Source organism: Cariama cristata, unplaced genomic scaffold, assembly GCF_000690535.1.
Source record: "Cariama cristata isolate BGI_N322 unplaced genomic scaffold, ASM69053v1 scaffold11545, whole genome shotgun sequence".
Classification (NCBI taxonomy): Eukaryota; Metazoa; Chordata; class Aves; order Cariamiformes; family Cariamidae; genus Cariama; species Cariama cristata.
The window spans coordinates 22,038-46,829 of NW_009616968.1; the positions used below are offsets into that span (position 1 = coordinate 22,038).

The window sequence follows — 24,792 nt, forward strand, 5'->3', positions numbered from 1 at the left end:
TCTAAAGATGTTAATTCAAGTTCAGACTGGACATCAGGAAAAGGTTCTTCACGGAGAGGGTGGTCAGTCACTGGAACAGACTCCACAGGGAAGTGGTCACAGCACCAAGCGTGTCAGAGTTCAATTTGCATCTGGACGATGCTCTTAGTTATGTGGTTTAGTTTTAGGTCGTCCTCTGAGGAGCAGGGAATTGGGCTCAATGGTCCTTCTGGGTCCCTTCCAACTCAAGATATTCTGTGATTCTAATATATTGCTATATGAGAAATCAATGGGACTACTTGCAGCGGTGAAGTTAAGCATAAACATGAATGCCTGTAGGACTAAGGCTTATAATGTGTTTCTGTGGGCAGGAGCCATTGTTTACTTACAATGCAGGTACAGCCAGGAGAGCTGGTCTTTGTGTCTGCCTTTACAGACAGCAGAGGGAAACGGGCACTTCAGGGGCACTGTCAGTCTCATCTATTTGGGCTGAGAGAAATTGCTTTTTATTGAGTCCTAGTTCTCTCCATTGATTTTAAAGGAATATTATCTTAGAGGCAGACTCACACAATCTAAGATTAGGTTAATTCTATCATACGTGCTTTAGACATATACTTTCAAATTACAGGTACTCTGTGTTATTCTGTAGAAAAATTAAGCCGTATCTGCCATAGCAAGACTTACTCTTTCTGGAAGGGGAAGATTTTGTTTGGGCAGAGATTTTCCCATGTTAAGAGCCTTATACAGAGTAATAGTTTGTAGTTGGTGAGTTAGATACTTACACCCGTCTGCAGAATGGAAACCTAACACAGGAGTAAACTAGGGTTCACTTTTTCAATTGTGGGATACCATTGAGAGAGAAAGGATGATGAGAAATGTACAAGATCTGTAATCTAACCAAATTTTTGTATCCTTCTTTAATCATGTTTGTGAATATACATCTGATTATACATGTTTTCCATACAAAAAGGAAAAAATGGTAGATTTCTGTTAAAATGTGTATGTTGAGTGTTGTTTTCATTTATGCTTTCTATTTGTCCACTTCCTACACTTTACGGCTTGTATTGTTGTAACATAAAAACTTTCACAAAACCACTGCCTTGATCATCCAGTTTGAAAAGATCTTTCAAACATTTTATATTTTTTCCAAAGCTACACTAAAAATTAGAACATTCTGCATTAGAAATGATACATAACAGTTTTTATGGTTGATATTTTTTAATGTTGTTTTCTACTATGTATTATGAAAAAAAAAGTAATACCTCTCAACTTACTATATGAATAACCTGGGTAGTGTGGGTTTGTGTGTGTGTGTTGGGGTTTTTTTTGTGTTTTTTTTTTTTTTGTTTGTTTTTTAATGAAAGCTGTGAGCTTGTAATCATCATAGAAAGTAATGTATTGTATATATATATTTTTGTAAGTTCTGGCCAGGATATCCAAGGAACAAGCGTGGTAGCAAATCTTCCAGTCCTGATGCGACAGAATCCTGCAGAAACACTTCGTCGGGTTTTACCAAAAATCAGGGTAAGTTGTGTGTAATGAGGTTTCACTGTATCTTTTTCTGCCAGTATAAGTATTTTAACAAAGGCAAAAAAATCCCACTTTTAATACAAGCGTACTCCCTAGGAGAGGTATACCCAGCAGATCTTCCACGTTAATTCACTGGATTTATGAAGTATTGCAGGGATTATATTTTTTAAAAAATGTTACAACAGGAAAAGAAAGCAGAATTAATACTATTTACATATTCTAAAGATTTACCAGTGTTTTGACAGCTTTTTCAGAACTCTTTGAGGACCAGCCAGTCATAATGGTTCATTTTGACGTTCTCTGTCTCCTTCCATCCAAACATTAAGGTTTTCATGCTGCTATCCAGAAAATTATACTTTACTTTTAGCTGTCTGAAGTTTCACGTGCTGCCCTCCATATTTTTAGTAAGTCACTGCTAGCTGTCGTAGATGCATGTTGGCCATGTAATGTTATACCGTAATTTTATATACAGATATGTTTGTATAAAGGATATCTAGGTTGTTTAACCTGGAGAAGAGAAGGCTCCGGGCAGACCTTATAGCAGCCTTTCAATACTTAAAGGGGGCTTATAAGAAAGATGGGGACAGACTTTTTAGTAGGGCCTATAGCAATAGAGCAAGGGGTAATGGTTTTAAACTAAAGGTAGGTAGATTCAGACTAGATATAAGGAAGAAATTTTTTATGATGAGGGTGGTGAAATACTGGAACAGGTTGCCCAGAGACGTGGTAGATGCCCCATCCATGAAAACATTCAAGGTCAGGTTGGATGGGACTTTGAGGAGCCTGATCTAGTTGAAGGTGTCCCTGCTCATTGCAGGAGGGGTTTGACTAGATGACCTTTAAAGATCCCTTCCAACCCAAACCATTCTATGATTTTAGGGAAGATAAATATCTCTGCATTTCCACTCTGCCCTGAGTATGACCTCTTGCCTAGAAGAAATTAAAGTTAATTTAAGGTGTAGTTTAAGGAGCAGCTTGAGCCAAAAAAAGAACAAACTGCATCACAAATGCAAATGCAAAGCCTAGTAACTCTAAAGCTAAATAACTCTAAACAACTCCAGTAACTGTATGTAAGGCTGCGACAGGAATTAAGACACTGATTATGTTAGCCTGTCTGTTAGAGTGATTTTCAGTGATTTTTAAAGCCTGCCAGCTGAGTAGAAAAATACACTGGTTTTGACTGTCAAAATATCTGAAAGTTTATTTTGGTAACAGCAAATTTCTGAGGCTTTTTTTTTTTATTGGATCAGTGTATTGTCAGTCTTCTACTGATACCACTGACAGTTTTTATGTGATTAAGTCAAAGTTTTGATTTAGATCAGTCTCTGAACTGGTCTCATGGAATTGATCACTTTGTTGTAAACTCGGTTCTAATTTATACAAATTGTCAGCTAAAGGAACATTGTGTTTGTTAGTAGCTGTTTGAATGTATGTGCACTCTGTGGGAAAAGTGGTAAAAATCACAAGGTTTCTTGTAGAAATTTTATTTTCAAAGCATTGAGTTGTATTCCTAATTTTATGGGCAGACTCAGTTTCCCCGTACATTTTGAGAGATACGTTTGACATTTTCAGTAGTGTGATTCAGTCATGATTTTACCAGGACACTTTGTAGAATTCAGGGTTTTTTCCTCCATATAATTTAAAATTCTTTCCCTTTGCAACACAATTTGCCAACAGGAATGTTATTTTCTTGTTGCAAACAACTAATGCTTAAGAGGAGTATTTGGATATCTTCAGAAAGATGGAAAGAGTTTAACTAGTTACTGACTCAAGCTAAATGTGAATTTGATGATCTAAAATACATTGAACTGAAAGTTTGAGTTATGTTAAGAATATCCTCACCTGTGTTGTCCTCTCTATCTCAAGTACTTTACGGATGAGAAGAAAAATTCTTCTGTTGTAGCTGCTGTGAGTTTTCTTGCTGTGTCTGTATGAGATTCTCATCGCCAGGTGTAAGAAAGTATAGTAACAAAGGTGAGATGGCTGAGTCACATGCTTATGTTATACAGTTTTCTATCTACCAAGGAGATGATTGCTAAATGGTCAAGTGGGCCCATGCAAAGATGATACTTGTTTCTTCCAGTAAATTCTCATTGATAATTCATTGTTTTCTTTGCTGAAATTTTGAAGAAGTGAATTCCTGCTTTTATTGAAAAGCTGTGTGGATATCTCTCTCAGCTTTTTTTATTTTTAACTTTTAAGGTAGTGGCCTTTCAGAAGAAATTCAAGAAAAATTACCATATTATGAAAAATTACTTGGTGTGTTTCTTACTATCTGTGGAATTGGTCTTAAACTGAATCCTCCCTCTGCTTCCTAATCTTAAGAAAGAGGCTACTCAAGGAGCAATTCAGTATTTATGAAAAACTAATTTAATGAGTTATATTCTGCTCATTGGTTATGAATTGATTGACTGAAAGATGAGGCACAAATGTGTATGTAGTCCTCAACATGATTACTTAGCAAATATTCTTCTGGAGGATATTTAAATGTAAACCCTACTGCACAGGAGTCTTAGGTTCTATATGGCAGATGTACTCAGTAGTATTCCATGCACCGGTATATGCTGGGGGCCACCCAGCTGAAGAGCAGCTTTGCAGAAAAGGACCTGGGAGTCCTGATCAACACCAAGTTGAACAGGAGCCTGTGACGTGCCCTTGCAGCAAAGCATCCTGGGCTGCATTAGACAAAACATTGTCAGTAGTTTGAGGAAGGTGGTCCTTCCCCTCTACACCACCCTCTACTCCTCCTTCTACTCTACTACACCTGGAACACTGTCCAGTTCTGGGCTCCCCAGTACAAGAGAGGCACGAACACATTGAAGAGAGTACAGTCAAGGTCCATGAAGAGGAATAAGGGACTGAAGCATCTCTCCTATGACGAAAGGCTGAGAAAGCTGAGACTCTTCAGCCTGCAGAAGGGAAGGCTTGGAGAGGATCTTACCAATGTATATAAGTTCCTGAAGGGAAGATGCAAAGAGGACAAGGCCAGGCTGTTTTCAGTAGTACCCAGTGACAGGGCAAGAGGCAATGAAACACAGGAGGTTCCCTCTGAACATCAGGGAACACATTTTCACTGAGGGTGGTCAGGCACTGGCACAGGTTGCCCAGACAGATCGTTGTCTCCCTCCTTGGATATATTCAAAAGGTAGCTGGGCATGTTCTGACTCTAGGTGGCCCTGAATGAGCAGGGGGATTGGACAAAACGACATCCAGAGGACCCTTCCAGCCTCAACCATTCTGTGATTCTGTGAATATCAGACATCACCATTCAACTTCGTATTGTCTCCTGAAACTTCTGTGATCCCAGGAGGCTCATATTTCTTGAGAGGAGCTGTTCCAGCTTTTGTCTGACTATTTAAATTCAGCAAATGGCCAAGAAATAGCTGTCCTCAGAACTGAGGACTAGTGTACAGACTGACATTGTTTAGAAAACATTAAAATACTTCTAATTATCGTGTTCTGTGCTATGAGATGCAGGTTAATAGGCATTTTGTTGAAATATATATGTGTATTAAAAAAAATACTTTGAGAAAAACAATGACTTGAAGTTGCAAAGTAATTGAAAACCCTGTAGTTTACACCAAGTTTCTGCAGTTAGAACCACATGTTATTCTGACATTCATAATACATTCTTTCCTAAACCAATCTACTGCCTTCAAGAAAAGTGGTTTTTGTTTGTGGGTGGTTTTTTTTTTCTAACATACTGAATCCATTTTTATATGTGGTGTTTCTGCTTCGAGAGCAGAGTTCTTCCTGAAATGAAGGAGTAATAAATGCTGGGGTTTTTTTACCTTTATTTGTTAGGGTGTCGAAAAGTGGTAGTCTTTGCCTCTGTCTTTAAAAGAAAGCTAATATGGGAATACTTTTGATTCTAGTCTTAGGTTTTTCATATAGAGATGAAGAAAAAATTTAAAAGCATGATCCATTAGCATGATCAGGCCCTAGGGCCTGGAAAATATTTCTACGGTGGGAGTTTGGAGCTCAGTGTGTTTAGATCAACCAGTACTTAATTACTTTGTAAAAGTATATTCCTGCATAATATTAAAGGACATTCAACTGAGAAAACTATATGTAAAAAGAAGAGTTAGGAATTGAAGGCAGAAATACTAGAAATGAAGCAGACAATTTTAATAATAAATCTTTGAGCAAGTAACTGAGAAAAGTAGTGTTGTTTTCATCTTGCAGTGTCATTTATGTCCAAACTGAATGCCTTCCTAGATGATAAATTAAATGAAACTTAAGTTAATGGGCTCAAGGCATAGGTAAAAGAGTGAAGTATAATGAGGTCAGTCTAAATCTAAGTGTTCCTTTCAGGTTTAAGCTTTGTAAATTGAAACTTTCTGGAATGTATGTGAGTTAAATTTCTTTCTGTGGCTACCTTCTTATAAAGTAGGTGCTCAGTTATCTAATATTTATTTAATCTATAATAGGAGAAAAGTTCTATTGTACCCGTGTTTACTGCACTTTTAACTGCAAAACAGTATTTGACTTTGTTAACCACTTGACCTAGTTTTTTTTCTTTTTTTTTTTTCTTGGAGGAATAGTCCTGACCATTAAATGGAAACTGTTACAGTCTATAAAGGCATAATTGAATTCAACTGCAATTAGATTCTTGCAAATGTAGTCTGGCAGTGCAGGGAAATAAGCTGACTTAAATTACTGCACTCGGTTTCATTTCTGTAGACTGGGAAAAATAATTTGTGAATTCAAATTTGCACATGAAAAATGAGTTGTATAGTAGTTTCAGGGTGCTATTTATCTGGAAGTATTGTCACCATACAACTGGGTAGGGAAACCAATGTACTTATTTAGCATACTTGCAGAAACCCAAAGCAAAAATAAATACTGTTTTTATTAGAGCTGAGGATAAAACAGATACAGGAAGAAATAAATGCAAGGAATGTTCTGGCTGGATATGTTACAAATTTTTTTTTCACTTGTGAGAAATTGGTAAACCTGGTTACTGTTATAAATAAATATAGAAATGGATATATGCAAATTGCTTATCATTCCTTAAAACCTAATTAAATTAAAATGATATGAAAGATCCTTTATATATTTAACATGTTTTAGGTCTAAGATGAATAAAACCAAAGATACAATATGTCAATAAATGTGCCAGATCTAAGTAATGACTAAACTGGGTGTCAGTATTTTGATTATGCCAATAAAACAAGTACGTTGTATATCATTTAGATGTTAATGTAGGAATGAGATTATGAAATATTTTTAAAAATTTTACAGTTAAAATGAAGTGGCATTCTTGTATGGGTTCTTTTGCATCCCCACTCTGGATTTCTGCATGCACCTTCTCATGAACCTTGGAAGTCATTGAAATGCAGATTAGGGACAGCTTAGACATTCTTCTCAGCATTTCTTGTTGTGCACCAAATGGCTCCTTTCAAATGATGTTAGTAGTATTTTCTGTTTTCCATCCTTGGGCACTGCCACTGAAAGCAGTGGAGGGAGATTGCAGGTGTCTATCTGATTGACTAATAAGAGGTTTTTTTTCAAATGCTGTGATTGCAGAAAACTATGGCTGCTCTTGTTAAAGTGTATACATCAAGCCTTATTTGGTGTTGTCTGATTAGTTCCCAACTAATTTTCACAGTTACTTATTTTCCTAATATATCAGTCTCTCCTTGAAAGCTTTTCTTTTTCCCTAGTTGATTTCATAGTTTAAGAAGTGGGGTGATTTTCACCCCATCTTATACATAACATTGATTTTAAAGTCCATCCTCATTGTATATTTGAGCTTCTGTAATCTCCGATATTTCTGTGTCTTTCTAGTCCTAAAAGAAGATTTCTGTCACACCAACGCAGAGACTAAAATGATTGACCGTGTTTCTGCTTGCAGCATTCTTTCAAGAGAATTCTGTTGCAGCAAGACGTAAAGTGCATTAAACTAGAGGTGAATTTTCTGTTCTCCAATTAATGGAATAACCCAGGCTTTCTAAATTTTGCAAGTTTTGATGCCCGAGTTTAACTTGTAGACATTAGGATAGTTCAAGAGCGTGCTAATACCCTTGAAATCCATCAGATATGCTTGTCTGAATAAGATAGACAGGAAAAACTTTTTTTACTCCAGAGAGTCTGTGGAGGATCCTTGTATAGAAAAATACATTACTTTCTAAATAAACAACTTTATATAAAAAGTAAATTTAAGTCACTCAAGTTCAGTGAAATTAGAATGAGGAGACCCATGCATTTTCATATGTGGAACTGTGCAGTTCTGAGCGCAAACATCAATGCAGGCAAGTGTGTAAGCAGTCTAGAAATTTACATTTCAATGTCTCCCGAGGTCCATGAGGAGGCACATCCAGAGAATGTGTTCTCACACATGCTTATCCAGAGTTGTGTGGATCTGTGGAGGAGACTATTTGGAAACTTTATTTGATGGTAAGTAACCCTGTTTGCATTGTGTACAAAGTGAATACGTACATAAAATTGAATTCAGCTCCGTTATGTTCTGGTCTGCAGTGGTGTCTTAGCATCTGCAGCGTGTAGATAATTCTTTTGATTATTTTGGGGTTGTTTTTTTGAACAAGTGTAAGCCAAAATCCCAGAACAGTATGCGCAGGTTTTCTAATCCCAGAAACATTCAAATTGAAAAATTGGTAGATGTCCTTATTCTTGGCTGTGACTGTTGTAATAACAATGGAGGAACAAGGACAGAGATAGGCTGGGGAGATAACAAGACGGTGGTTTCCATGGCTATCGAATGCAAATGTTTTATCACACTTTGATTGGTAAGCTGTGCAATGCTGTTTCTTTTTTTCGTTTGGGGGAGCAGGGGGACAGAGAATGCTTTTACAAATATACATGACTGTAAACTGAGGCAGGTGTTGAGAGATAAGTAGTGGTTCTCTTTGAAATCAGATAAACTAAAAATTACTCATTTGCACACAAACTGGTTGACATTTGTGTAATGAAAACTACTTCTTGTTTTACTTTGAAGAAAACAAAGTCTACTAAATAATTTCTCAGATATTCTCTGCAAACTGTATTTTCTCAGCAAAACTCCTCTGCTGTATAATATTTAGATGCATATTGGATATTTTCTTAATGTAGTCTAGGCTGATTTTTTTAAAAAAGTTAAAATACCAGCTTATATCCAGCTTATATATATATTTATTTTTTTTTTTGGTATGTGATCTGAGAGAGCACTGTTCATCTCAAGCCCTTTATATATGTAGTTTTGTTTCTTTTTTTAAACTGTTAAATAGGAAGTATGGGCTTTAGAGTCTTACTGAGTTTGGAATCACTTGTAAAATGAGTGTAATGCTTTAGTAGTAGAATAATGCACTTTATTTTCTCATGAGAGAGAGAGATACATTTAGAGAAGTAAACAAATGGAATATTCACCTAGCTGATAGATATGTACATACCTTCAATGAATGCTATGTCATAGATTGCATCCTGCAAGCTCTTTGGCGTGTGCGTAAATCTGGAATTTAAATTGCCTTTTTGTTTAATTCAAAAAATTCAGTAATATTTCATTCCTGTATTATCTTTATTTAACTTCTCAATTGATGCTTTTAAAGACAGACTAATTAATTACATTCTTGTATGTTAAAGCTAAATACTAGTAAATGCTGAGTTACCTGGATAAATATTCTAGGTAACTTGCTCTTATTCTTAAGACACTCTCTCTCTCATATTGGCAAGGAATGAAATTTAAATTGCTGCTTCTATTTTAGTATCTCTCACTGGGTGAATGAAATTTTTCTTTTTAATTCAGGTGCATAAACAGCAGAAGTGCAATTTTTGGCTAGTCTGTTTTTACCTCTCATTTTATAAAGTAGAAAAATCCACACATATGCATTGATTAAAATGAAACTCACAAAAAAATTGTAATTAACTTTATTTTTCTTAAAATTTTCTTAAAATTATGCTATAATATAAGAGAATTTAGTATCTCCAAGTAATTGCTGTTAAGAGAAAATAATTTTACAACCAATTTTGTAGTTTACCCAGGTTGTTGCATATTCACACTTAAAAGTGAATGTAAAAATTTGAATATTCTTTCAGTACATTTCTACCTCATTCTCTGAATTGATGTAATTTATAATTATACAGGAGGTGCTGCACATTGCAGGAGTGGAAATGCAGTTAACAGCTGCTGCTTCATTTTTGACTGTTCTACAAGAGGAGTTGGTGTCCATTCATACGTACTCCCACTCCTTCCTACACATCATTCTCCAGAACCTGGAACATAGAGACGCAGGTGAGGGCTTACAACTATCCTGATGACTGATTACTTCTATATGTTTTGTTTTCTTAGTGACTGTACAATACTGTGTAAAGTAGTGAGTGCAGTCACTGTGACTTTGTGTCTAGACTTGCATGAATGAGAAGATTTCTGAATGCTGACCACTTACATACTGATATTTAAATGTAATTCTGATTGAAGCAAACAAAACCACTTTGTCTGAAGGACTAAATCCCAAAGTTGTTACTGAGTCTGAGCTTCTACTGAAATACCAGAATTTTGTGGCTGGGAAAATGGAGGGAAGATGGTTGACATTTCTTCTCTGGTGATTAGTTTTTCTTAACTTCTTTGACACTATTTTTAGGATGCAAAAAAAAAAGCCCTCTTGTAAAACTAGAAACTTTCAGCGGTCATAAGAAAAGAATATGCTTCTAAATGAGGGAAATTATCTTTTCAAAACAAAAAGGATCATTATTATTTTTGTACAGGAATTGAAAAGGTAAAAGAAATGGGGACAGAATTTACTTCTCACCTATCCCACTTAGTTTGAAGTCTTGAATGCTAATTTAGTGGCTTTTAGATACATAGCTCCTTGAAGAGATGTGTGTAAAAAGTGAGAACTAATTTTGTAAAACTGATGTGTGGTTTGCTATACTTGTTATATGTACCACATAACGTATAACCCATTTCTTTCTAACAGGTGTCAGCAATGCATGGCTAGAAACTCTTCTTACTGTAATAGAAGCTTTACCAAAAGAGACTACCAGACATGAGGTATTAATATTCTCCCACTTACGCTAACAACAAATGAATAATACTTTGTAAGATTGTATTTCCCTGCAAGTCTCATTTACTGTGGTAAGATTTGTGGCAGTTCTGTGCCTGTGAAAACAGTAATGCTTGTGGAACATACTGTAAGAGAGGAATGTGCTAAAAGGTGAGACAGGAAGGTCACCTTAAATTTTAGTGTTTTTCAGCAAATAAAGACTATTTACTGTAACACTTTGACTGCTCTTAGTATTCTTAGTAACATATTATCATGTGTCCTGTTTTGGTTTACAGGATAGTATATCATTCTTTGTCTTCATGAAGAAACTGTATTTTGTTTGCTACTGGACTAAACTTCTGATTTCTGCTAAATGGGGCTAAATGCTAGAGATCCATTTCATTGTGTATTTCCGTTGTTCTTGATGTGCCAAAAACCTAATGCCTGCAAACACTCTTCATTTTTCCCTGTGTAGCTTGAGAAAGAAGAAGGAAATCTGTCACCAAGTCATAATGTCACTCCCCTTTGCTCAGCTATTTTATTCAGTTTTGTTTTAAGTATTCATATTTAATTATTAAGTTTAAAAGCTTTGCAACAGGCATATTTTACTGCGTTTATAGTTTAAAACAATATGGAGATTTAAATATATGATTGATTGTGTAGTATAAAAATACTCATTAAAATTAGTGGGTAATTGAAATCCAGCACTGTTTAAAAAATAAATTTCGAAAGGGTGAAAAGGTAAGTTGGAAGAAAGCAAAAAAAATAGAGAAATTATTGTAGTCACCTCCAAAATCTAAATGTAATGTAACTTTAAAGATGCCATATAAACACAATGGAGTTTCTGCCCTGATTTGTCTCTAGGAACACATTTGTAAGTTTCCACAAAAATTTCCTTTGGGAAGATCACAACTGATAAAGCAGTGCTGATTCAGCAGCTATACAGAAACCTGAATCTGAAAAGGGGCCTTTCTTGTTACTTGAAGGATCTTTGTATCAGAAAACTTGGAATATTCTAGTTGTTAATTTTTTTGTTAGTAAAAATCATAGGACAATCATAGATTCCAAGGACATAAGGAAAGGTGTGTGTCTCAGACCAAAGGTCAGACTAACCCAGTATCCTGTCTCTGGCAACGGCCACTTCACGGGAGAGGCTGTGTCTAGATCAGTAATTGGAGTTAGTATTACTAGACATGGTGTGTTTGCTGTCATAGTTCAAAGACTGAGTAAGTAATACACAGTTTTGTAGATAACTAATGATATGTTTCTTTATGCAGTGATATAGTTATAAACATACCTTATGTACTATATCTAGTGTGGATGATCTATTTGTCCTTAGAGTGGTAAGATTCTCTCACCTTAAAATTTCAGCTGGTAAGAGGAGGAGAAAAATGCTTTTAGAATTTTGTTGGACTTTCCTGCCATGTATATTATCCTTTTGTGGAGCTCTGCAAAAGAGAGTGAGGAACTGTGGTAGACTACAGGAGATACCTCTCTGTAATATTCCTCTTGGCCTGGCATGTGGATTTCTGTGATTATTTCTGGGCAAAAAATGGTGTATCTAAATATGGTGTTCTGCAGGCTTTTCTTAGTTCATTTCTGGCACCATAGAGGTGATCCAACAAATGACAGCAGAGCTCCAATAAAGATGCAGGTTTTCTGCATCTGTATGGAAATGAAACCTCTTCCCTACAGATCCCCAAAGTATGCATAATCGAGAGGGATAGTTGCCTCAAAACTTTACATCAAAAGAGGCATTTCCTGGGAAAACTTATGAGAGAGAACCCCAGAGAGGCTTCCTTTTCCTTTCTCTGCATATTTTTTTTTCTTGTGCAAGAACATATTTAACAACTTTTGTGAAAATTACCAGCTAATAGTTATAAACATTTGTGCACAACTTAGTCTCAAAATAAAGACACAAGTACACAGATGTAAAACTGTGGCTGTGATGTGAATCAAACTATTATTTGGGCCAAGATACGAGTTTAATATACTGTAATTAGCACTGAATATTAAATACAGGTTTCCAATAGCCTATTATAGGCATCAGTATTGTTAGTACCGATTAATTCCATGAAGGGCATAGTTGGCATTTGGGATATGTTTTTTCTAGATTTTTTTTTTAAGAGGAGGTATACATTATTTACTGCTCACACTTTTTCTGTTCATATGTCTTCTTTTTTCTTTCATATAGATCCTGAATCCACTTGTTTCCAAAGCACAGCTTTCTCAAACACTTCAATCTCGCTTAGTTAGTTGTAAAATCATGGGAAAATTAGCTAACAAATTTGAAGCTCATATGTAAGTAGACTGTACACATGTTTTCATTCCACAGTATGTATCGGTATTTCTTTGTTAGCAGGCAAAAATTACTGCAAGAAAAGTAGACTTTATTGCAAAAATTAAATGCTTTCTTTTTACAGATCCCTTTATATGGATATTAATTAATAATAAAAAAATATTCATTATGTAACTAGCATATTCAGACTTGCTGATGTTCATCAGTTTATAACTTCAGTTTATGTATTCTTCTACAGCTTCGAATGGGTACCATTTTCATGCCATTCTTCCATATTGTTTTTCTTACTAGGAAATAAGCTAAGCAGTGGATTTCTCTGCAATTTACAGAGACAAAACACAACTTCATCACCTTAGATCTTGTCATATAGAGAAGAATCCTGTTCCTAATTCTTTGTCTAATCAAATTTAACATACAGATGTATTTTTTTTTTCTACCCCTAATTAAATGGAGATGTATCAGAAGCCACTGCTGTTGCCTGATATTATCCATCTCTTAGATTCAGTGTCTGTGGGTTTGGACAGTGGTGCAGAAGAGGGGAGCAATGCTGAAATCTGAATAACTTACCTGCTCAGAGCAGTTGGTATGGTACATTCCTTTGATAGTTTATCCAGTCTTATGATAGTAGACCATTTCACCAAATGTGTTTCCTATCCAGGCAGTTGGTCACATGTGATTTTTGCGTTACAAAAGAAAACCAATGAGGGCTACTAAATGCACAGAAACCGTGTCTGGCTGAGGAAGTCCACTCTAATCATGATTTTGATCTGTCCCAGCATGCAAGAATTCAGCATAACATAAAAGATGAACAACAGGACCATATGACTAGACTTTTAGGAATAAATTTCTTTAAATTATTTTTTTTTCTTCAATAAAAAAAGTAGAAGCAGCCAAAAGGAAGCTAACTACATCTTCATTTGCTATGTAGACTATACTTGATAGACATACAAAAGTTAATGAGTATGGTAAAGTAGTATTTTTTGAGAATGTTACCAAAGCCTTCAAATGTTTATCTTCAAAATTTGTAGAATTCTGGCAGAATCACAATTGCTTTTATTTATTGATATCATGAAAATCAAATTACTTTCCAGATTATTTGGAATCTTAAGAGAAATTATAGTAGTGTTAGCCATAGTAAGTTCAAATAATCATACCTTACTTTGTTGGGTTTCTTTAATATAATTCGTTGCTATTCAGAAGTAGGAAACACCTTATTTCAGTGAACAGATAGTTACACCATTTCTGTACAGGAGCTATATGTTAAGAAGGTGGCTGAGAATTTTCTGGGACATATTAATCCTCTGGTAGAGCGCTTGGAGTGCAGTTCAGAGGGCTGAAAAGAGACCTGGATCCGCAGATTTAGAATGAGGCAGGCTGAGTAAGATTCATGACACCCTCATTCCCTTTGCAAGAGCGGTCTTGGTATAGGCTCAGGAGATGTATCTGGGCTCAGGAGATGGCAATATATAAGCATATCTTCACATTCTTCTTCAGGATGGCACCATTTTTCCTCTAAAATTTATAGGATAATTAAAAAATTTTCTTTTGTATTTCATATGACTCCCACTTTATGTTATAGAATATTGAAAAAGTTCCAACCTTGGAATAGAACATTAGTTTTTTTTACCCTCTATTCAAACAGCTAGTTAAAAACAAGTCTTTTTTGGAAGTAGCCCCTGCTTCAGAGCATTCTAAATTGCCAAACTCCAAAGACTTTGTAAAATTTTTGAAACTTGAAGCCAAATTTTGCTATAAGAAGTAAATTAATTTTCACTACAATGAGTGGAGGCTCTGCAAGCTGGCTTGAAAATTTGCTTGTCTGTGTCTTCATATTATTTCTCTTGAGTTCTGCAACAACATAAGGATTTGGATAGAGATATTTTATGAATACTCATGACAGCATTCTTGGGCAGTGAAAGGAAACACAATGCCTGATTCTGCCAAGTTGTAGTATGTGTTTTTACATAAATAGAATTCAAAATAGTTATTTTGTATCTGCCATTGATTTAACATGAGTACTTGGGTCTGCTTGCATAAATGCATTGCTGTACTGAAGCTTTTATTCTTAAATTCTTTTTCTGCTTTCTTCCCAAATATCTCTTTGGTGATATATGCATACCATGATGAGGTATTAGAGACAATAAATACGGATTTGCACTTCCATTTATATAATTCTTTGTATTCTTACAGTGGCTGTTCAAAAATTGTACTGAAGATGGTTATTAAATGATGACAGCGTCTCTAAACCTACTTACTATTTTTGTAGTTTTAAAATATAGATGAAATACAGTCATTATAATTTGCTCATAAATTATCCTTTTTCTGTTTCTTTATAGCACATATTTGTGTCTGATATACAGTATTCTTTTGTAATTGCAAATTATCAGAAAAATCATTTACCATGCATCGTAAATTAGTTTAAAAAAAAAAAAATTAGAAGGAATATGTGACTAAAATTTGAGTACTACAGAGTGGATTTTGTATATTGTTCTGTTATTTTATATATTTTATATATATGTGCAATATATATGAAGAAAACATATGAACAATACATAATTTTATATATTGTTCTGTATATTAATAAAAAATGTTCACACTTTTAGTATTAAAAGAGAGATTCTTCCATTGGTAAAATCACTGTGCGAGGATGTGGAATATGAAGTTAGAACTTGCATGTGTCGGCAGCTGGAACATATAGCTCAAGGAATAGGGTAAGTGCAATTTGCATAACTGCTTCAAAGCGCAAAATAAAGTACTTAATGGTAACCTAAAAACTCCTTTTAAGATTTCTGACTTAATTCATGCATACTCAATAATGAATTTGGAGTGTACAGATGTATTCTTAGGAATTGGCTGTTGGCAGTTGGCACTTTTCTATTTTCAGATTTTAGTTTTTTTCTGATAGTAAAATTGCTGAGCCATATAAACAACATTTTTTTGTAAATAATGAGTTAATCTGTAGCTTCTTGAAATCTCAATTATCCATTGATGTCATTGGGCTTATTTGAAAATGGAAGAGGATTAGAGCAAGTATTAGCAGTTTCTCATAATTTCTAACAATTTTTTGTGAAAGGATGCTAAATGTGTTTTGTAAGCAAATTTCAGTTCAGTTATCAACTTTTACTCTAAACTTGAAGACCTTCAATATTGCGCACACAGGAACAGAAAAAGTCTTGAACTTTTAATAAATAGAATCCACACAGCATTGATCTCTGAACAAATATTTTAAGATTCAGAGTCTGTCCACCTGTTATTATGTCAGGAAGAAAAAAAAGCAGTAACCTCTCTTATAGACTTGAAGAAATTATCAAGTAAGATTCCCTGCCCTGTGTTACACAGAGGGGATAGATTAGATCTTAAAAGTCCCTCTGGCTTTTAAAATCGTGAATTTATGAGCAAATTCAAGGATAAGGCTGAAACTGAAAAGTAACTTGAAAGATACAGTAAATATGTGCTCCAGTTTGTTAGTACTGGTGTTTGTGGAAAAGATGCCTTCCTATGACTGTGGAATGATTTATTTTTTTTTTAATGGAGGATTATGTTGTGGTTTAGATTCTGAGTTATTTAAAAAAACCAAACAAAACCAAAACACTAGAAATTCCTGAAGCAACGCGATTCACCTCTCGGCCATGGAATACTGGAAAAGTGTGCGTTCAGGCAGAGTTTTCACTTACTCAGATATGGGGAATGAATATTCACAGCAAGAACTAAGCTTTACTGCCATGTACTTCATTTAACCTTGTTTTGGTGAGGTTACACAGGATAGTAATTTCTAGATTCCTAGATAAACTTGTCTTTATTGCATACAAAATAATTTTATATATGTGCTTTAGGCACCTGTTCTCCAAGGTCCTTGTCTTGCGAAAGGTCAAAGGATATGAACAGTGTGAAAACACAGTATTACCCATCTCAGTAAAGTTACTTGTTTGGTTTTGTATTTATTTTCTTTTATAACAAAACATAGGTTAGCACAGTAAATAATTTTAACATTTTCTGTATTGAATGACTTTGAGTTTAAAAGAACTTGTGATTACAGAAAAGAAAGGTAGTATTTGTCAATATTGTTGATATTTATAAAACTGGAAATTTAATGCACATTCTACTAAACTGAATTACTGAATAATTTGAGCTTGCATTTATTTTTACAGTATGCATGTATCTCATGTGTCTTTATGTATCTTAAAATTGAATTCTGTTTAATGGGAGATTAAAGATGAGGGGAAGAGAGGGTTCTGTTTATCTTCAGGTATGACTAGGTTATTTTTTTCCATAACTACTGAGTTTCAAAGGGAGGGACGGTTCTAACTGTCGTATTACTTTGAAGATTTTTGATGCCACCAAAATGGAAATCCACAGAAACATATTTGCAAAACATTTTTGTTTTCCTTTCTCCCTCCACTCCAATTTCTGGGTCTTGATTTAGCGTGTGGTCCTACCCTTCTCTCCCTGGCCATTCCTAGGCTATATATTCTTGTCTCTCTCAGTCACATTCCTTCCTCTTTTCTCATTTGTTACTGCTCAATCTCATGAGATTTTTTTGGTGTCTTATTTGAGGTACCGTCTGCATTTCCATGGATTCCTCTAACCTCCTTAGTTAACCTCTACTATAGTCAAGATCTGAAAAGTAATGATATGAATTTGGCTTTGAAAATCATTTGTGACACATAATACAGAAAAATTATTTTTTTAAACAGTCTGTGTTATTCTGAGTAAAGTCTTATCTAGGATATGCATATAGTTAGAGAATATTCATTTCAGATATTACTGAAACATTTTTTCTGTTTTAAAAAATGTACAGCTGCAGAGATTTCTTTAACTTGTGTCTCAGTCTGTTGAAAAGCAGAAAATGGTTTTGGTGGTAGCCTTTAGGAAGCACTCACAGTTTATGTCAGTCTATGTGAATTTGCTTTCAGCAATTTTGTTTTACATTTAAGATAGGTATATGTACACCCAGGTGTTAAAATAAGAACTAAATGTGTGTGTTTTTGTCGTTTTCCTTATTCCTCCTCCAAATACTGTTTAAGTTCAACGCATACTAAGCAGTGTGAAAGAAGAAGCAAAAAAGTTTTCATTTGTAACAAGGTGGCTATGTCTTATACTAATAAGTGACCATTTTGGAAAGGAAATACAATAAACAGAATGAAGAAAATTTTCTTTAAAATTAATTAAACTGCATTTATTATACCTGGGGGCTGAAAGTTTTAAAACAAATGCAGTAGCAAATGCCAGTATAACTGGCAGTTTACCCAGCCTTAAAGTAGTGGTTTAATAGGGCTGAGTATGTAGTTATCAATTAGTTGTCTGTTCTGTATATTTTTCTTTAATTCTTTGCTCCCCAACTTTTATTTTTATTATTAAAGTCTCCATATACACTGTTCTTCCTCTGAGGTTTTTGCCTAGTCCCTTCCTGATGATTTAGATGCTTTAATCTCATAAGCAATGGTGAACTGTCGATATTTTTGGTATGTAAACTATTGCAGTGTTTCATGTTGAGGATGAATAGGTAGTAGGAAAATAAAGACAATTAAATAAACAGAAATAAGCACATTTTTGGGTAAATGTTGAAGGCATAATGTGACAACAATCCCAATGCTTATTTTTACTATTTAGTGATGTTACCGCTAAATGATATCATGTCATTTTCTCATAATTTTGTGTGAGATTAATCATCTGTTTGGAAGAATACTGTTAAGCTACTTCTTGATTTGCTGGTAACAATAATAAACTCTGTAAGGTGCAAATCACTTTGATGCTGATTATAAATGTTTGAAAGTATTATTGTTCATAGTGATTTGCAAAGGGGACAGCTGTTACTTGTTTAGTTTGATTGGAAGGGGTATTTGGGGCATTTTTATTTCTGAAGAAATCTGGCACTCTGGAGGTTGTGATCAGTTCTGTATTAAAAACTGTGATTGAAATGACAGAGTCTAAAGTCTTCGTACACAGTCGCTCAAAATGTCAAACAGTTTCGATTTTGTCACCTTGGTTTAATGCTTAATTTTGTGTAATTTTACCAGAGTGTTTCCCTGCAGTTTTATGTTTTGGACAATATAAATGTTGAGGACCAGATCCCTGGCTATTATAAATTGCTGAGATGCCATTCTTGAGAAGTGAGGTGTACACAACTTTCACTAGCGACCAAGCAGACCAAGAGCTCATACATGAGAACAGGACAAAGTGGGCTTCTTAACTCAAATGCAGACAAATTCAAACACTGTAATTCTTGACTACTATAAGTAAAATGAGCACAACAGGAAAAAAAAAAAGTGGAATATTGGGTATGTCTTCCCAGTTCTTATTGATAGTAGGGCTACAGAAAAGATCTGTAATCAAGAATCAGTTATACAATGGGACATGGGAAGTTATGCTGGTTGATAGCTTCTACAGAAGCTATACTTTTGCTCCAAGAAGCGAATGTCTTTTTGTCTTACTTATGCCTGTCACCTTACTGCCCAAATGCTTCTGTCAAGAGTATTTCACTCCTCAGTCACCTCTCTGATTAAACTCTGATTTCTAAGTCGATCCCTAATACAGCAATCTGCTGCCAATGTGTAGATTCAAGTTGCCAGGACCATCACACATGCAGGCAGTGCTAGTAATTACCAAGGCAAAAAGAGACAAGCAGAATCCTTTCTTTACTACTCTAAAACAAGCGTAAAAGCTAATGTTTGGACTAGTTGGGAAACTGCGTTTTCTCTGAGCAGTAGTTGCTTACCCTCTGTAAAGAAGACTCATCTTTGAACTGTAAGATTTCCACACACAACATGAATCAATCCAACATGTTCAATCCAGCATGACTCATTTTAATAATTTTTGGCTTTGGACTATCACATTGAGCAGTTTCTACATATTTGATCAGCAGATTTTTCTTAGTGACACGGTGAATTAGCCAGACTCCTTTGAGTTTTTTCAGGCTATGTTTTCTCTGATTTTGAGCTAATTTGAATGCTTTTTTTGGTGATGAATTTTTGCATTTTAAATTTACATGTTTCTTTGGCTGACAAATTAAAAAGTCTTGAGATTGACTGGAGGTTTTTATTTAATTTTAATTTCCTTACAACTTCACAAATTTTTCCTTCTTGACTACCCAAAAAATATCTAAATGAGTATTTCAACGAAGAATTCTGTTTTGCTGTGGAAATACTGTTTCACTGTAAGTTTCCTCTTGACTGCTTGCCTCACTTTGCAGGACAGAACTAACAAAAACTGTGGTGCTTCCTGAATTAGTAGAACTGGCAAGAGATGAGGACAGCAGTGTACGCCTTGCAGCTTTTGAGACATTAGTGAATCTGCTCGATATGTTTGATACAGGTAAGAATTTAATTTAGGCTTACTAGGCTAAGCAGTTCTTAATGCTTTAATGCATCTTACAAATGTATTTCAGTAGTTTTTGTTCTGTCTGCATTCTTCAGACATTTCTGATTTTATTTTGTTTATTGTTTCGTCTTTTATGTATATCATATCTTGCAGTGCTTTATATATAGTAAGTTTTAAGGAAGGTGAACCAGTTGTCCATAAAATCAGTTATCTTATTCCAAGTTTCTAATGTGGCTAAATGGAATGAGTAAAATTACTGTATAAATGCCAGGAATATTGGGCTGTTAGTATTTACTTAATGCTATCAATACACAGAATACAAAATGCTAGCTCAACAGATGCTGTTACTTGTGCTTTTTTGGCTCTTAACTAGTTTTTGCCTCTTAACTGAAGTAAAGCTAGTCCTAACCACAGACTGCAGCCTGCCTTCTGAGCTGAAGAACCCAGACTGGGGCAATGATACGATATTTGTGTGTGTATCGATAAACATTGCAGATTTTAACATCCAGTGTTATGTGTCAAATAGATTTGTAAATTTTGGAATAGAAAATATTTCTTCATGTCCCATAAAATGCAGTGTGCACAAATGATTGGGGTTAGAGGTACTAAGCATCAGCAATTGCTATTTAATTCCCTTTAAACTTGTGGCTATATGGCACTGAAAGCTTTCTTTGCAATGAGAAAGTGTGTGTATTTCGTAAAACCTTTTTTTATATTTAAAACAGAAAATGTAAATACTTCTATTTTTCTCAGTGCTCTGTGTCTTTCCTCTGATCAACATGCGTATTTCATGCTTCTCCAGGTGTAGGGGTGAGTGTCTGTGGCTTCATGTGAGAAAGGAGAAATTCTCTGTTGTATCTCATTCTTTCGGCATAGTGGTGGTGGGTTACATGCACACATGGCTCTCGGGTTCTCATCACAAGTTTGGTTCAACACTGACTGGGGCAGACTTTAAGGAGAGCTATTGGACTGCTCTGCTATAGGGGAACATTCTGGGTAACCTTGTGTGTGCCTTGTCTTCCAGTCAACTGTTCTGTCTAGATTTTTACAGGGGCATGTAGAAGGCAATAACAACCATCTTTTCTGGCTCTATCAGTTGTGCTCTCTGCTGTGTTTGTGTTTTTTTGATTTATTTTTTTTTTACACAACTGGAAATATGTAGTGTATATGAAAAAAATATTTTATATTGTTGACAACTGCTCATTTTTTGCCACTTTGCTCTTTATACTTTTTCCAAACTCTTCAGTAGTTTATCTTCATTAGTAACTCTGCATTTTGCACCACATTTCCCCCTCCCATCTTACTGACTCTACTACTCCTTCCTGATACAAAAGTGAGGAGCAAATATTTACTGTACAGGAACTTGGTAGTGAATTACTAAAATATATGATTGCATATAATCCATATGGAGGAATACATAAAGAAATAAGATAGTTGGGAGAATACCCTAAATGGACTTTTTGGCAGTTAGTATTTATATCAGTAGGTATGATAGTAGGTTAATTTTCAAATTATTGAGCCTTTGCATTGATGCTAGCAAGTTTGTTCTTCTCTTTACACCTCTAAGTCTTCACTCTTCCTCCCTCACTCCCCAGTTCCTGTAACTACTGCGTTTAGTTATTGAAAAAAGCTTAGAGAAAACAATCAGCATTTATTTACAAGTTTGTAAGGGGAATGTCTTTCTGGAAATTTGGTTTATGTAGTTTTTGGTTTCGAGGCTGAACTAGAAAATGAACATTTTGAAGGTAGATGACCCAAAATTATATCCTAGGGTTTCTTTCCCACAGTACGAAAATATTTCTTCAGGTCAACCTAAGTATTTTGTTCAGCCATAATTATTTGCTGAATTTTGGTGTTGATCTACCATTAAAAAAATCCTAGTGCCTTTAAAACTTGAACATTTTGAAATACAATGGTTTTATTTAAAACAAAGCAGAACACATAAATTTCTTTGCATATTTGCTCCTTTATTTTATAAGGGGGCAGAGTGCTTGGATTTGACTTTAATTTCTAAATGATTTCACTTCTTTCCTCTGCCCTTAATTATTTTGTTTCCCTGTGAATTTATTGTTTACCAAAAGATTTTTCAACCTACTCTTATCAGCAGGTTGAAAAAACCCCTCACTTCCAGCATATCCAGATTTTTCTTTTTACTATCACGGACATGTTTGGTTTTGCTCCCCCTGTATTCCCACTATTGTAGGAAATCTTATTGTAGGAGTACTGCAGTATTCTTTCTCTCCCTGTATTCTTAGTGAATGGAGAAGTTAGTGACTGTTCATTTATTCTGTCTCATCCTTTACTGGGGGATGCCTTTTCCCTAAAAACAAGCAGAGAAAACGGGTAAGGTTTTAAAATTTAGGACCTGTGTTACAGTAGTATGTCCTTCATTCTCTGTACCTCTTGTTTTCTTCCTCCAGTGAATGCCTGCCAAAATACTCCTGAGCATGTTAAATGAGATTTTTCATAACTTATTTTGGAAGTCCATTCTCTGTGCTCTTTTCTAGATGTTGACAAATCACTAACGTTAAAAATTTCTTTTGTTTTTCAGATGATAGGAGTCAAACTGTGCTCCCCTTAGTGAAATCATTCTGTGAAAAATCCTTCAAAGCAGATGAATCTATCCTAATTTCTTTATCTTTCCATTTAGGGAAACTGTGTAATGGATTATATGGTATGATTTAATGTTCTTTAAAAAAAAAAAAAATCTTAAAAATGAGGGAGGAATGGATAATTTGAAGCCCTTGGAAAATATCCAGATTTGAATGTATCAAATGAAGTGACAGGAAAGGAAATATGGAAGTAAATGTCTGATATCATCTATTGGAAAAATATTAGATTTTGTGAATTTCCTCTTTGAGTGTTTATTGGTTTCTTTTATGTTTAGACAGGGACAGAGATGGAAACAGGGTGATTTGTGTTTATTGGTTTGATTTATTTTGATTGCTTCTTGGATATTCTGCAGCTTTTGAGTTGGATGACTGAATCTCTGAAACTAAAAATCTTTGAAAACACAGTGTGATGTTAACTATCTATGTTCACTTCTGTGCTTGATATCCTTTTTGAGGCACAGGAGGGAGTATGGCCTATAAAGAACTTCAGGGGAGAAAAGAGACCTAATGACATATGGAGTCCCAGCTGCAGCTTGAGGCCAAATCTGTACCCATAATTTTTGTGGTTTTCACATGAGCACAGCAGATCTTTCCTTGATCATTCTGCCCACCATATACCCTCTACACAGAGCTTACCTGGGGAGGAACAGCACAGAATCATGGTTTTACATTATAATTTCCCCCTAGACTCTTAAACCCTTTGATCTTTCTTACAGATTTTTAAAATGATCCTTTACGATCATGTTAGAGACTATCAAAGTGACTGCTGCTTCACTACAAATAACTCAAAAGGACTGTTCTCGTGTCAAACTTATTTACAGAAACATAGAACTAGAACAGTCCATCCTGTTTTTATCATGTCTCCCCAGTCGTCCTTTCTCTTGGTTGAATGGCTTTAATTGCTGCTATCTTTTCACATCTGAACTCGTCTTGCAAGTTTATATTTTTCTTTAAGAGTTATGCCTTAGGAGAGCTGAACAAAGTGAAAGGGTTACTTCAAGTGTCTTGCAAGGTATATTGCTGTTTACGTTTTTTGGTATAAAAACCAGCCCTTTTTTGCAACAATTTGACATTATTTGTTCAAGTGCAGCCTATGAAGTGCCTTTTTTTTTTAAGACCATATGTCCAATTTCTGAAGATCATTTTAAACTCTATCTTCTGAAGAATAAGCAGCCTTCCTCCTAGGCTGAAGTTATCAGAATATTGAATAAACAAAGTCTCTAATCCAACATCCAGAAAACCAATGAAAATACTGAATAGTACCGGAACTAGGATAGACCTTTCTTTATACAGTTGCCTGTCTTGTCAGTGAACCATGGGTAACTTGCTCTTAACTGTTTTTCCAAGCAATTTTGCAACACTTTTATAGTTTTTCATCTCTCTTTCCTGATCCCTTATTTTGCTTGTGAAAAACATGACCTTTATTGCCTCTTTTGTATTCACAGGTCCTGTTATCCAGTGCTAGAAGGGAATGGAATCTTTGATAAATTTTTTGCCTTTGCCATGTTGGCAGCTACTCATTTTCTTGTTTTCTTTTCAGTATTTACAAGTAGATTGTTTTGATTTCTTTGTTCAGATTTTTTCAAAAATGTGAAACTGACTGATCTGTAATTACACGGCTTGTCCTTCCCCTCCAACTATTAAGTATCAGTACCACTTCAGCCCTTTTCCATTCTGATATCTCCCTTATTTAAGATTTCAGCAGCTGGTATTTTAAATACTTTTGGATACTGGAATGAAGCACATCTGACCTTGCACATTTTGAAAACCTCTCATGTTTGAGTATTCAGAAGGAACTGACTGGTTCCTTCTCTGCTTAAAACTTGGATCTTTACTTATTAATTGTACTGAGCCTGATGATACTAATGAAACTTGAGAAAGAAGAGAAAAGCATTAAGCATTTCAGCCTTCTTGATACCAAACACTGATAGTTTTCTCTCTCGAGTAGAAAACTGAGCCTTTTCTTGATTGTTCTGTTATTACTAAAGTACTTCTAAAATGACTTGTAATTTTTGAAGTAATCTTGCTAGTTGCATTCCAGTTTGGTTTTTGAGTTTTCTGATTTTATTCTTATACC

The 24,792-nt window shown here is 34.9% G+C and overlaps 1 protein-coding gene across 1 annotated transcript in view; it reads left to right on the forward strand.

The window, feature by feature from the left end:
- Positions 1–24,792, forward strand: part of PPP4R4 (protein phosphatase 4, regulatory subunit 4) — a gene marked incomplete at its 3' end in the record, with an annotated part of 55,400 nt that overhangs the window by 22,021 nt on the left and 8,587 nt on the right. The window contains exons 3-9 of the mRNA XM_009700359.1: positions 1,401–1,503; positions 9,589–9,736; positions 10,422–10,495; positions 12,682–12,788; positions 15,390–15,497; positions 19,976–20,097; positions 22,655–22,777. Of these exons, the coding sequence (XP_009698661.1) occupies positions 1,401–1,503; positions 9,589–9,736; positions 10,422–10,495; positions 12,682–12,788; positions 15,390–15,497; positions 19,976–20,097; positions 22,655–22,777 (785 nt within the window). The remainder of the gene's footprint in view (positions 1–1,400; positions 1,504–9,588; positions 9,737–10,421; positions 10,496–12,681; positions 12,789–15,389; positions 15,498–19,975; positions 20,098–22,654; positions 22,778–24,792) is intronic.